The sequence below is a fragment of the Mustelus asterias genome, chromosome 4 (assembly GCF_964213995.1).
Source record: "Mustelus asterias chromosome 4, sMusAst1.hap1.1, whole genome shotgun sequence".
NCBI classification, from domain to species: Eukaryota; Metazoa; Chordata; class Chondrichthyes; order Carcharhiniformes; family Triakidae; genus Mustelus; species Mustelus asterias.
Window position 1 is genome coordinate 124,786,603 of NC_135804.1, and position 15,286 is coordinate 124,801,888.

At 40.5% G+C, this 15,286-nt stretch overlaps 1 protein-coding gene across 7 annotated transcripts in view; it reads left to right on the forward strand.

Moving 5' to 3' along the window:
* The window catches only part of lrch2 (leucine-rich repeats and calponin homology (CH) domain containing 2), a 159,172-nt gene that overhangs the window by 64,896 nt on the left and 78,990 nt on the right, over positions 1-15,286 (forward strand). For all 7 annotated transcript variants that reach the window (XR_013497658.1, XM_078211709.1, XM_078211711.1 and 4 more), the window contains exons 4-9: positions 4,262-4,367; positions 4,461-4,597; positions 4,755-4,885; positions 6,170-6,257; positions 11,228-11,339; positions 14,096-14,208. Coding sequence is in view for 6 of the 7 variants with exons in the window: in XM_078211709.1 (XP_078067835.1) it covers positions 4,262-4,367; positions 4,461-4,597; positions 4,755-4,885; positions 6,170-6,257; positions 11,228-11,339; positions 14,096-14,208 (687 nt within the window). In the remaining variant the exon portion in view is untranslated. The remainder of the gene's footprint in view (positions 1-4,261; positions 4,368-4,460; positions 4,598-4,754; positions 4,886-6,169; positions 6,258-11,227; positions 11,340-14,095; positions 14,209-15,286) is intronic.

Below are 15,286 nucleotides of genomic sequence, written 5' to 3' on the forward strand. Positions count from 1 at the left end.
CATCCCTACATATTTACCCACTAATCCCTCTAATCTACGCATCTCAGGACACTATGGGCAATTTTTAGCATGGCCAATCGACCTGATCCACATATCTTTGGACTGTGGGAGGAAACCGGAGCACCCGGAGGAAACCCACGCAGACACGAGGAGAATGTGCAAACTCCACACAGACAATGACCCAAGCCGCGAATCGAACCCAGGTCCCTGGAGCTGTGAAGCAGCAGTGCTACCGTGCCGCCCAATATTCTTTCAGACATTGTCTATTAAAAAGATCTACTAATGTCAATTTGAAATTACTAATTGAACTAGTACCCTGTGCTTTTTATGAGACTGCAGCATTTGGCATGAAGTGTTTACTAACTTTTCTCCTGAATGACCTAGCTTTTTTGAATTGATGTTTTGTCTCCATGATTGTGGGGCTGGAGAAGATGAGAACGAGGTCATGGAGGATTTAAAAACAAGAGTGAGAAAGTTAAAACTAAGGTGTTACTTAACTGGAAGCCAATGTGGCTCAGTGAGCACGAGGCTGATAGGGGAATAGGACACATTGCGAGTTAAAACATGCCTGCAGAGTTTTGGATGACAAGTTTATGGAGGGTAGAGTGTAAAAGAGCAACCAGGGTGTGTTCGAATAGTCAAATCTAAATGTAACAAAGGCATGAATAAGTGTTTCAGCAGCAGCTTAGTTGAGACCAGCAAAGTCAGGTGACATAGAGGTGGAAATAGGCAGGCTATGTGCTGGTGCAAATCTGTGGCTGGAAGCTCATCTTGGGATCAGACATGACTCCAAGGTTACCAACAGCTGCAGCAAAACTTCCCTTTATTTTCTAGCCCTCTAGACTAACATTCTATTAGCCTATTTTGGTTGTTTTTTACCCGACTGCTACAATTTAGTGCTCGGTTTTATGGACCCGCCCAGTCTCTCTGGACATCCACTGTTTGTGGATTTTATGATTGAACAAATACTTCGATTTATCCTTTCTTGGCGCAAAATGGATAATATTACACTTAGCTGGGTTGAAATCCATCTTCTATGCTTTTGCCTGCTCACTTAATCCATCAATATCTCTTGGTAATTAGATCTATTGGAGCATTCTTTGTTCCTGTTGCTGTCAATACAAAGATAAATATGAAAGCAAGTTGTGAGGTGGATACAGAGTTTGCAATGGGCTGTGGATAGGTTAAATGGATGCAGAAAATTTTGGCAGGTGGAGTATTAAGTGGGGAAATGTGAATCATAGAGTCCCTACAGTGCAGAAGGAGATAATGCAGTCCATCGAGTTTGCACTGATGTTGTAACAGAGTATCTTACCCAGGCCCTCTTGCCCCACCGCCAGCCCCCCCCCCCCCACCCCCCCCCCCCCCCACTATATCTGAAACCTCACACATTTACCATTGCTAATCCACTTAACCTACACATCTTGAGACACATGGGGATTTTTAAATATTATGGCCAATCCACCCAACCTCCACATCTTTGGACTCTGGGAGGAAACTGGAGCACCAGGAGAAAACCCACGTAGATACTGGGAGAATGTACAAACTCCACGCACACAGTCACCCAAGGCAGGAATTGAACCCGGGTCCTTGGTGTTGTGTGGCAGCAGTGCTCGCCACTGTGCTGCTGTGAAGTTTTCCTCTTTGGCATGAAGATTAGAAAAGCAATATAATATTTAAATTGATACTGAAGTACAAAGGGATCTGGGTGTCTGTGCAATGAAACACAAAATTAATGTGCAGGTACAGCAAGTACATCGGAACATAAGAATTAGGAGGAGGTCATTAGGCCTTTAAACCTACTCTGCCATTTAGTAAGATAATGATTGATCTGGTTGTGGTCTCACCTCCACTTTTCTGTCTGTCGCCCTGTGACCCTTGACTCCCTTGTCTATCATATCGACATAGGTTTCCTCCAGGTGCTACAATTTCCTCCTGCAGTCCAAAAATGTGCAAGTTGGGTTGATTGGCCATGCTAAATTGTCCCTTAGTATCCCAAGATATATAGGCTAGGGGTATTCGCAGGGTAAATATATAGGGCTATGGGAATAGAACCTGGGTAAGATACTCTGTCAGAGATTCAGTTCAGACTTGATGGGCCAAATGGCCTCCTTCTGCACTGTAGGGCTCCTGTGATAAATCTGTGTAACTTGAATAAATTCAATGACTCAATCTCCGCTGTTCTATGGTAAGAAAATTCTGCAAACTAAAATCTGCCTGAGAAAATATTTCTCATTATGCAGGCAAATGGAATGTTGGCCTTTATTGTCAGGGAGACGGAACATGAAAGTAGGGAGGTTTTGCTATAACTGAAGAGGACATTGGAGATACTGTACCTGGAGTATTGTACCATTTTGGTCTCAAGGAGAAACATACTTGCGGTGGAAGCAGTTTATAAACTGTTGGGGTGTGCATGTCAAATTCAGAGATGCCACACAACTGTTTAGTGTTACCATCAAAACTGATTGTTTGAATGTTAGTGTTAATTTGGTTAAATTTTAACCCATGCATCGATTTTAAAAAAACAGTCAGGTAGTTGTTTGTATCCATAAAAGTAAATTCCTCCATTGTCATACCATGTTATTTTAACTTTCAACCTCCTGTGAAGGCAGTGGAGCTTTGCACAATGCAAATGTAAATTTTGAGAGTGCTGTAACACAGCTAGTTCGAAATGGGAGTGAATTTATGAAAGTAATTGTACACATCACAATGAAATACAATTCTTTTTTACCCCTTGGAACTAAGGAAATATTGCAGAAGTAATTAAATAATAATGGAATCATAGAATCCTACAGTGCAGAAGGAGGCCATTCAGCTCATTGAGTCTGCAAGGATTCTTACCCAGGCTTTCCCTGTAGCCCCACGTATTTATCCCGCTAATCCCCCGAACCTATATATTTTGGGACACTAAGGGGCAATTTAGCATGGCCAATCAACCTAGCCTGCACACCTTTGGTATATTTAGATATACTGGGATGTGCCCTGTTATTAAGGAACCAACTTTACACAATACTTAAGATTAAATAAGTTGAGAAAGCACAATTTGTACATAGTTTGGAAGGATTCTTTATCATTCCAAATTTTCTTGTGCTTCTGAATGGCTAATTAGGTCACTTCATTTGAGAAGATTTGATGAACGCATCTGAGGTGTAGCAAGGGGTGTCCAACATAATATCACAAGGCTATAATTGAAATCTTTGCCCTACTACATTTGGTGAGAAATGTAGTATTCTATGAACAACCATAGAAAACATCCAAGCCACTGCAAACAGTCTGAATTTAATGCAGTGATAATCTGATACTAGCACATGTAACAAATTTTTCTAATATTCCTCAGTTTTTTAATATTTAAATCTAATGTCAGACACGTGGTGGGGAACCCCAAGGTATATTAGGAAGTTAGACTAGACCCCAACTTTTTTTATTTTAGCAATAGTGTGAGGATAAGGTATTTTATTTCGGGTGTGATTCTATTAACACTAGGAATTTTTTTATCAAAACTAACTTTAGGTTTAACAAGTTTTAATATAATGAATGAATTAGCTCAACTTTTAACATTTGAAATACTTAAACATGACAAGATGCAATTCTTAACTGCTAAACTATCTCTGTTTGTTCCAATTTAAGCAGTACTGCTTATAGACTTAAACTCCTCTTCAAAATCAGTTAGTAAACAACACAGACTGCAGGTACATGGGTTACCAGTCCTCGCTTCCAGAACACCACCTACAGAGATAGAGAGATCCATTTTCTAGCAGACTCTAGAGAGGGAAAAAAAGACTTGCTGCTCTTTGCAGACCCAAGCAGAAAACTGAACTTATTTTTTCCCCTGTGAATTTAACTCCTCCCATTAGCACATGACTCTTTCTCTTGTCAATCAAGCTAATTAAACCCTAGTCTGAAACCCCTGGGGAAAACCAAAAATAAACATTAGCTCAGATTTTAAAAAAACATTATTTAGCATCAATTATTCTTCTGCATTCTCAGTGTGTGGGCTGCCTCATTGCACAAACAAATCAGCACCGTATACAGAGCTGAATTTAAACATTCCCCTTGCAAGATGCATTAAAAAAATACAATTCTTAAAGGCACAATATTGTCACACATGCCAGTCTAAAGGTTTAGAATTCTGAGCTGACTATGAAGGCTAGATTTTGAATAGATTAGAAAATGTAAAAATCTTCCTGTTCAAAGTTTTCCTACAGATGTAGATAAAATAGGACATCTACTTAATAGGATTTCTGTACATTGTCTTTAACAGGATGTTAGCTGTAATGAAATTCAAATACTTCCTCACCAAATGGAAAAACTTCAGTCACTCAGAGAATTAAATATACGCAGGAACCATCTGCAGGTGTTACCTGAGGGTAAGATGTTAATACTCACGTACTTCACATTTCTTCAGAGTCCAGACTTGTTGAAATATGCATACTTATGTTTTTGTCTCCTTTTTTTTCCAGAATTGGCAGAACTCCCTTTGGTAAAATTAGACTTTTCCTGCAATAAGGTGACAGAAATACCCATCTGTTTTAGAAAACTGAGGTACCTTCAGGTTATAGTATTAGATAACAACCCAATGCAATCACCTCCAGCACAGGTTTGTGTAAAAGCATAACTATGTAAACTTTTCTCTAATATTGATTTGAATTCGGACAGGCTTCTACTGTTTGATATTTGAATGTGTTTCATTAACTTACTGTATGAATGTGATGATCTTAGTTGCTTAAAAGTATAAACCTTTTCATTTCCTGCAGATTTGTCTAAAAGGTAAAGTGCACATATTCAAATTCCTGAATATGCAAGCATGTCGGATAGACAAGAAGCCTGATTCTCTGGATCTCCCCTCTTTGGATAAGAGAGCACTTCCTCAACCTCTTACAGACAGGTTATTTAATTATTTTATATAGAACACATCTCTACTTAACTGTGCTTGTGAATGCAAACAGAAGAGAATGCATATGTTTTCAAGTAAATGTGACCCCAGGCTTTGTAATTGCCTTGGTCCATTATCGTCATTATGGCAGAAAAGAAGGCCATTCTCCCCATCGAGCCTATGCTGGCTCTCTGGGTGATCTAATCCCGTTTTCTTGCTCTATCTTCATAGCCCAACAAGTTTATTTCCATTAGCATCCAATTTTCCAAGTTATTTTTGCACCTCGCCTCTTGTTGGTAGTGTTCCAGGTCATTGCCACTCGTGTTTCATGCCGTTATATCTTTTGCACAAAAACTTAAATCCATGTTCCCTCGTCCTTGTACGAACAACTAACAGGAACAACTTCTCCTTGTCAACTTATCTAATCTAATTAATTTTATGCACTTTTTTCAGATCTTCCCTCAACCTCCTTTGCACCAATGAGAACAACTCCAGCTTCTCCAACCTAACCTTGTAGCTAAGCTCCCTCTGCCCTGAAACCATTCTCCTAAATTTCCACTGCATCCACTCCAGAACCTTCACAATCTTCCAAAAGTGTGGTGACCAGAACTTGACACAATAGTTGTAGCCTAACCAAAATTCTATAAGGATTCAGCATATCTTGCTTTTGTATTTGATGCTATTTATGAAGCCCAAGACCCCATATATTTGTCAGTGATTATATCATATCTGCTTTATTCCCTAGCAGCTGTTCAAAGAGTTGAGCAGACTCAAGGGGTCAAATGGCCTATTATTTCTCAAGTTGACTTCTGGCAATGACTAGTTTTTGAAAAACATGTAATGGCTGGAAAAGGACTGATTATGTTTGCAGCTATAGCTAGACTAAAAAGTAGAAAGCTGGATAGACTAAGTCAGCAAAGTTAATGTATTTATTTTTTCAGTTTCTGTAATAAATGCTAACAAACTAAATTGTATAGTACGTAAAGGATGATTGGTGCAGTAGATCTGAAACCCAATGCAATGCTCGATTTATTAAATAGGGGTGAGGCAATTTGCAGACTGAAGCCTGCCATTCTCCAAAACAACTGACAACTTTGTATATAATTTGCAGAGATTTGACAGCAAGTCCATGGCATGTTCACAGAGTGCATGGGATGAATTGCAGATTGGATTCAAAATCCTCGATGTCACTATTTCGAGATTTTACTTCCTTGCGAAAATCGTTGTATATGAAATGTGGGACTTGTTAAAGGATGATTTTTACCCACTATTATTTTAATATTTCTCATTTTGCAGCATGGAAGATTTTTATCCAGTGAAAAACCATGGTCCTGACTCGGGCATAGGTAGTGATAATGGTGATAAGCGATTGTCTACAACTGAAGTGAGTTCTTTGACCATTCACTGCAACCCAGATGCTCTTTTTAACAACTGCCCCTCGTTCTTAAGTGATGGATGTGCACAACGTCAAGACTGTAAAAGCTTAAATTTTCCATTCAGTGTAGTGATGACTCATGTTTGGTTTATCATTGTTGTTCCTTAACAGAAATACTGCATTTCATTTGAATGCAAGTTTTAGAAACATAGAAAATAGGTGCAGGAATAGGCAAGTCAGCCCTTTGAGCCTGCACCACCATTCAATATGATCATAGCTGATCATGCACTCAGTATCTCAGTATCCCACTCCCACTTTCTCTCCATGCCCCTTTAGCCACATCCCTCTCTTGAACATATCTAATGAACTAGCCCCAACAGCTTTCTGTGGCAGAGAATTCCAGAGGTTCAGAACTCTGAGTGAAGAAATCCTTCCTCATCTCACTCCTGAATGGGTTACCCTTTATTCTTAGACTATGACCCCTAGTTCTGGACTTTCCTAGCATCGGGAAGATCCTTTCCACACTTAGCCTGTCCAGTCCCATCAGGAGTTTGTATATTTCTATGAGATCCCCTCATTCTTCTAAATCTCAGTGAGTACAAGTCCAGTCGATCCAGTCTTCCTTCATATGTCAGTCCTGCCATTCTGGGAATCAGTCTGGTGAACCTTCGCTGGACTTCCTCAGTAGCAAGAATATCCTTCCTCAGACTAGGAAACCAAAACTGCACATCCTACTCAAGGTGTGACCTCAACAAGGCCCTGTAATACTTTTTGGACCAGAAATCAACTATAGGTTACATAGAGGAGCCCAGTACAATATTATTCAATTAGTTGTCTTTAGTCGGTCCTGATGTGTATCACATATCATCAAAATTGAGTCAAAATGCATTAGGGATGTTATGGATTCGGGTAACCTGGCATGATACTAAAACGGTGGCAAAAATCAGTGGCTGTATTGTAGTCATCACTATATAGGTTGCTCAAAACAGTTAAGTGTGAACTGCTTTTCCTTGTAACTGGATGGAGGAAAACATCATTGAAATTCAAACAATATATTTTTCCACGAAAAATTAGTTCAGTACAAATTGTAACTGATGACATTAAAGATTGAATAAAACGACCTATGTAAAATGAGGTTATGAATGTTAATGTTCCTTGCATAGGCAGCTCGGGTCTGAATGTAGAACCACCATGGTAAGAAACAACACTACTTACAAATTTTGTCAAGCTTAACTTATCCTTCTGTTGTTGACTTCATTTTTCTTGTAGGAATGGTTTTACTTGTGTGACTTTTAATTTTTCCAAAATGCTGAGGAATTGTACAAAACAGATCAAATTAGGTGCTGCAACACGACACAAACTCCAAGCTCCTGGAAAGATCCTACCTGCCTTTGTGCATAGCAGTACCTTCATCTTGTACTGAAGTCCGTATGAAGTTTCACACATTTTAGCATACCTAATGGCTAAAATCTAGACATCAATTTATCACTTATCTCATTAACCAAGCGTAATGATGAACTTGAAGCCCTTACTTTGTGACACATACCAATTTGGCTTAATGGGCGGCACGGTGGCACAATGGTTAGCACTGCTGCCTCACAGCGCCAGGGACCTGGCTTGGGTCACTGTCTGTGCAGGGTTTACATATTCTTCCAGTGTCTGCGTGGGTTTCCTCCGGGTGCTCCGGTTTCCTCCCACAGTCCAAAAGATGTGTTGATTAGGTGCATTGGCCATGCTAAATTCTCCCTCCATGTACCCAAACAGGCACCGGAGTGTGACAACTAGGGGATTTTTCACAGTAACTTCATTGCAGTGTGAATATAAGCTTATTTGTGACGAATAAGTAAACTTTAATGTTTGCAGGGCAACAGTGAAGATCAGAGATGTACATCAGAATTCTATCGCCAAGGAATCGAAGCGGGCTAGGGGCGGACAACAGAAATGTCCGATGACCTCGGGTGGGAATTTCTGGTCTTGCTTGAGTGAGGCTGTGAAATCCCGCCCATAGGATTAGTTGGCTAGCTCTTTCAAAGAGCTGGCACAGATATGATGGGCTAGTGGGCAGTCTACATGATTGCGATATGGTTCTGAGTAGCTGATGCTAAAAAATATATCCAAACTGGTTTGACGGAGAGCCAAACATGACTAGAATGGCTGCTTTAGCACAAGGTGCTTTTTTATGTCTTGCTCTTGGCTCATATGTTACATAAAATTATTATTTTTTTGTGACCTCTTGCATTGCTCTCTCATCACCCCATGCCAACTGTGATGGCCATAAGAAATGATCTTCTTCCAGATCTTTCTCATTCCTGCTTTTCCTACTCTCAAGATGTATTTATTGCTCACTGAAGAGACTTTTGTTTTTTGTTATTGTTGGAAATATCAGGCCTCGGTGTTTACACACTGGCACGGTTAGGATTAGCGTGTTCTTTCAAGAACACTTGCCCATTGACTGCTTATGTTGGCAAAGTTCCAAACAGTCTGCCAGAGATTTGCTAAGATTTGAGGTGATTATCCTCACAATTCAAATTACTTAACTCCATGATTACCCATTCACTTTCAAAAGTTTTTCCTTGATTAGAAATTTGGTATTTGCCACATGCCGATATCAAGTAAAATAAATAAGCTTTTAAAATTAAAATCGTAAAATTATTTGCAACATTAATACTGTTCTTTATCAAGAAAATCTGTTTTCGTTTGTTAGTATTATGTCCTTTGAAACTTGTTGGAAAGATATCGGGGTTGATTCTCCCAAAAAGATTCTAAGTGTCGAATTTGCGTGAAAAATGGAATAAATCATGCTGGTTTTTTCAGTGGGAGTTTAGAAAAGAATCTCCCACACTGTGCACTGCAAAGTGCGTGAATCTCGTTGAAAATGAGTGGGCAGGACCTATTCTCACTGGAGAGACTCGTAGCATAGTGCTGAGGGGCCACTGCACGTGCGTCGATCTGTCAGCGCCGAGATCGGCGCATGTGCAGTGACCCCTATCTACTGGCTTCCTGATTGCTGGCCAGCTCAATCGCTGGCCCCCAAATATGCCCGAGCCAGCCCCAACCTCCTGGCCCGCCCTGATATCCAGCACCCCGACTCCTCCCCCTTCCCCCGCCAAAATCGCTGGTCTCCCCCACCGATCCCAACTGCGAAGTGCTCCCACTCCCCCGCCCCCCTCCCAATTATGGCCTCCCTCTCTGCCAACCGATCCCAACTGCAAAGTGGCAGTGGGAATGCCCACCCCCTTGGCATTGCTCTATGCTTGATGGCCAGTGCCAAGGTGCCCCACACAGTGCTCGACACCTGTGTAAATATCAATTCCTTTCCAGTCTATTTTCTGTTGTTTCTTTTGGGTTAGACAGCTTTCCTTGGACATTTTCCGTGAAACCGAGTCAATTGGCACTTTTGGCAGTGCTGGGGGCCAGGTTGGCACTGACAAGGTAGCATACCCCCAGCATCAGGGCCTCAGTGATGCCTTGATTGCCCCCGCTTCACTCCAGTGGGGTCGGGCTGCTAGCTCCCCGCAAGTGGGGAGGTACTGTAAACCCTCCAGGAGTGGACCACTCCTGTGGCCGGGGGGTGCGGTGGGTCCGGAGACTTCAGTCCCGACTTCCGGTTCAGAGCTGGTGGCACCGGAAGCCCGGTGCTGGGAGACCTGCATGAGTCCGGATGCCCAGTGCAAATTGGTGCTTGAATCTCCTGGCCCTTGCGCTAAAATATCAGTGCAGCAGGACGGGAGAATCGCCCCCATCATCTTTGGCTCAATGATAGCATAGTCACCATTTGAGTTGGAAGATTGTGGGTTCAAGTCCCAGCCAGAGCTCCGAGTGCCTCATCTAGGCTGGCAGTGCTGTATTTAAGGAGGTGCTGTCTTTCAGTTGAGACCCCGCTTGCCGCCTCTGTTGGATGTAAATTATTTCATGTTGGTAGTTAAGAGCAAGGGAATTTTCCTAGTGATAGCCAGCCTTCATCCCTCAACATCACTGAAACAGATCCAATGGTCATTTACCTCATTGTGCACAGCAAAGTCTTAGAAACTGCAATTTTTTTGTTGTTTCATTTTACTCCATTGCAATACATTCCTCGGCCCTACCCCGTAATCCTGTGCATTTAGCATAACCAATCCACCCAACCTGCGCATCTTTCGAATGCGGAAGGAAACTGGAGCACCCAGAGGAAACCCATGCAATCGTGGGGAGAATTGAGTCACCCAAAGCCAGAATTAAGCCGGGGTCCCTGGTGCTGTGAGGCAGTAGTGCTAACCACTGTGCCATCGTGCCACCTCTTATACTTGTACTACAAGGGGCACGTCCATCTGAAAGAGTGTGCCAGATAACAGGCAAATTGACTAAAGTTTGAATTGAGTTGAGTGCAGGAAGCAAATTAGATTTTGGATATATTGGAATTGTGAATTAAGGTATTAGTGGCAAAGCAGATGTAGATAGATGCAGATGACAAAGTTTTAATTACAGCATTTGAGATCGAATAGGTCTTGATAAATGTATTATAAAAATAACTTTCATGGCGAAAAGCCTTTATTCCACAAATTTTCAGTTCAGCTTTTGATATTTTTGCTTTTGGAAGATGCTGTGGTGCTAAAATTCATCTTGACTCATGACACAAAAGTAAAGTTACCAAGTTTATTTATTAGTCAAAAGTAAGGCTTACATTAACACTGCAATGAAGTTACCGTGAAATTTCCCCTAGTCGCCACGGTCCGGCACCTGTTCGGGTCAATGCACCTAACCACGTCTTTCAGAATGTGGAAGGAAACCGGAGCACCCAGAGGAAACCCATGCAGACATGGGGAGAATGTGCAAACTTCACACAGACAGTGATCCAAGCTGGGAATCAAACCTGGGTCCCTGGCGCTGAGGCAGCAATGCTAACCACTATGAATATCACAGAGTTGAAATTTATAATTTATTACTTTTAAGTTCAGCTTCTTGTCCTTGGAAAATGTTCTGATGCGAATGTTTTTCTTTAGCCCTCAGATGATGATACAATTAGCCTACATTCTCAGGTATCTGAAATAACCAAGGACTTGCCTCTGAAATCAGACAATCATTTAGTTGGGAATAAACTCAACTCGCACAAAAGTAAGTACAATGGGCTTTTGAAGTTTTTAGATTTCATTTTTAATTTACTTTATATATTTAAATTTCAGAAGACTTTTGACAAGGTCCCTCATAAGAGATTAGTGGGCATAATTATAGCACATGGATCAGGGGATAATGTATTGGCATGGATCGAGAATTTGACAGACAGGAGAGGCAGGCATAACGGGCAATTAGGAAGGCAAATTGTATGTTGGCCTTCATTGCATGAGGATTTGAGTTTAGAATTAGAGATGTCTTACTGCAGTTATACAGGGCTTTGGTGAGACTACACCTAGAGTATTGCGTGCAATTTTGGTCTCCCTACCTAAGAAAGGGCAGTGAGTTCCACAAATTCACCCATCCTCTGCAAGTAGTAGTTTCTCATCTCAATTTTAAATCTGCCAGCTCTCAACTTATAACTATGACCTCTTGTTCGAGATTTCCCCGTAAGAGGAAACATTTGGACTGTGTTTACTTTATCAATTCCTTTTAAAATTTAATATACCTTAATCAGATCACTTCTCATCCTTCTAAACTCCAGCAAGTATAAGCCCAAACTGTTTAGACTTTTCTCTTACATCAACCCTTTCGTTCCTGGGATCAATCTGGTGATCCTCCTCTGAACTGCCTTCAATGTCAGCACATCCTCCCTCAAATAAGGAGACAATACTCCAAACCTGGTCTCATCAACATCTTATACAATTGCAACAGCACTTCTCTACTTTTATACTCCAGTCTCTTTGCAATAAATGCCAACATCCCAGTTGCCTTTTTTATTACATGATGCACCTGCATACCAACTTTCTGCGATTCATGAACAGACACCCAGATCCCTCTGCCCGGACGTATTTTGAATCTGCTTTCCATTTAGGTAATTTGCCTTGCTATTTTTTCTGCCAAAATGGATAACCTGCCACTTATCCATATTAAACTCCATCTGCTAAATTTTGACCCATTCTCCTCGCCTTTCTAAATCTTTATATCATCTACTCTGTTTGCTTTCCCAATTTAGTATCATCTCCAAATTTTGTTATGTTTAACTCTATTCCTGTTTGCAGATCATTTACTTAGATTGTAAACATTTGAGGTCCGAGGACTGACCCCTGCAGCACCGACTAGTTACGTTTCGCCAGCCAGAGAAGAACCCCATTTATCTCAACCCTCTGCTTTCTGTCAGTCAGCCAATCCTTAATTCAATCTAGTACTCCACTCCCAATCCTCTGAATCAGTCCTTTATGCAGCACCTTATCAAACACCACATCTACAGGTTCCCCACTATCCACCTTGCTGGTTATGTCCTCCAAGAACTCTAGCAGGTTTGTCAAGTACCTTCATAAAAACATGCTGACAATGATATGAGGAGAAATTGGTTCGACTGGGCTCGTATTCATTAGAGTTTAGAAGGATAAGAGGAGATCTGATTAAAATGTGTAAAATTCTAACAGGGCTGGACAGTCCAGTTGGGGAATTTAGAACTGGGAACACAGTCTCAGGATGTGGGGTAGACCATTTAGGACTGAGATGAGAAAAAATGTCTTTCTCTCAAAGGTTAATGATCCTGTGGAATTTTCTACCACAGAAGGCTGTGGAGGCCAAGCCACTGAATGCATTTAAGAAAGATAGATTTTTAGATTTTAATGGCGTCAAAGGGTACGGGAAGAAAGCCGGAATATGGCATTGAGATCTAGGATCAGCTATGATCATATTGAATGGCAGAGCAGGCTTGAAGGGCCAATTGCCCTATTCCTGCTTCTAGTTTCCATGTAAGTTTTAACTGTTAAAATTCTTTCTGAACAATATTTGAGTACCTGTATCTCCAGTTTTCTCTCTCCTTTCCTGAAAGTGCTGACTCCCTATTGAGGTAATCTTCAGTAGGCACTGGACATCTTCCAGTAGTTTGGCCAAATGATTATTAACTCAGCTAGCTGAGAGAGTTGGTAGGACTTCGATCATAAACGGCTTGGTCCTATCCTCACTTGGGTTTCCAAACACTAGGTTCCAGTGAGTTGCTGGATGATCCTGGATCTTAATGATACTAATGCTGCTGCTAAAACTGCCACATTTAACATTGACCACCTCTGTTTCAGCCGAATAATTAAACGTGCAGTTTTGCTGGTCTGCATGGCTGTATTCTTAGCTACTTATTGGATTTTTAAATTCTCACCCTTATTTTCAAATTTCCCTTCCGTTCTCTATAACCTCTATCCCTCCAACCCCCCCAAGATCTCTGCTCTCCCCCAATTTTGGCCTCTTGCACATTTGTAACTTTAATGTCTTCAGTCTCAAGCTGTGAAATTCCTCCCTTAAACCTCTACCTCTGCCTTTTTCTTCCTTTTAAGGCACTCTTGAACTTTTAAATTATGACCAAACTTTCAGTCACCTTTCCTAATGTCTTGATCTTAAATTTTGTCAACTTCTCTACAAAGTACCATGGAATATTTTACTACCATAAAGATGCTATATAAAGGCAAATTTTAATTGTTGGATGAACTCCCTTGACCAGAGAAGATAATTAAAACTTTTTTTCAAAAGCTGAGGTGTTGATTGGGAACTTTTAAAACATCCATAACTTTGAAAAAGTAGTTTTATCTCCAATATGTACTAGTTTTGAATGAACTTTCTCAACTTTTGTTTTCTCCAAGGCAAATAAATACCTGTAGGCTTACTGCGCAATTGTATTCATAAAGTTTCATTGAGGCACAGCTGGGGTTAAGAGGTTTTCACATCCTCTTAAATGCTTTTGGCTTTGATTTTAGCCTCGTTGGATCAGGAACATTCAGACTTGATTGATAACGCAGAAGAGGAAGAGACGCCACCATCTGAAGCTGGAGATGTTCATCTAATTCCTCCATTTGTGACTTACATAAAAGTACAGTGTTTTCCTTTGCATATAGAAACAATTGTTATAGTACAATGCTCAGTGGATGTTAACAATGTCAATTACTTGATGGCATTTTCTCATTTTGTGCCTCATAAAAGTAAGAGTGGTCCATCTGTCACCTTCAATAACTTATTCTTTATTTAATGTCAACGAATGATGCCATGGGATGATTCCTGAGGACTCAAACGGTTACAGTTATAAGAAAATTATAGTTAGACAAACTAGAGTTGCGGATAGAATTTTATGGAACAATCTCCACTATTTATTAAAGTTTTGCCTTCTACCAGTTGAATATGCAAATTTATGATGTCATGCAGATGAATTGTCTGAAAACAATACAAGAAAGGAAAATAGAAGCAAAGCACGTATCTTTACTTATAATATTGATAACAGGCCTGAATTGAAGGTCCAAAAATTAAGTGTGTCTCAAGTGCTAAACTGCAATAAGAGTAAAGCATAGGTTGAGTATAGGATAACTTGGCCAATCAGCTGAGTTTCTTCCACTTACTGTACACAGTTTTCTTTATCATAGATTCTGTTGAACATATTTAATTCTCTGAGGAAAGTTTTTCCTCCGCTTTAAAAGGCATATCGTACAAGCTTTAGAATGTTTGCTGCAGGGTAAATAAAGCATCTTCTCTGCACTTAATCTTAGAAGAGCATCCTATTCTGCTCGTAGGCATTTTTTTCTTTCCCTATTTCCATCGCCAGCCATGTTATACCTGCTTTTCAGTGAAATTGTCGGTATATTTCAGAATTAGCAGTTTTGTATCGTGGTCAGATATTTAGAAACTGTTGTTTACTTCATAACATCGAGCTGGCTCTCGGAGATTGAGAGTTTTATATAATCTCTGCACTGTTGCATGAACTCTAGAACAACTTGTAACTTGCCAGATATGTCAAGGTGAACCTACTGATGAATAGCCTGTTTAATAAATAACATACTCAAAATTGACACCATACCTATAACAAACAAATTGTGGTAAATCCTTTAACTTATCTATCCTTCGTTTATGGTCATACATATGTTTAATGCACAGTAACTTTAATTTTCCACATTAAATAC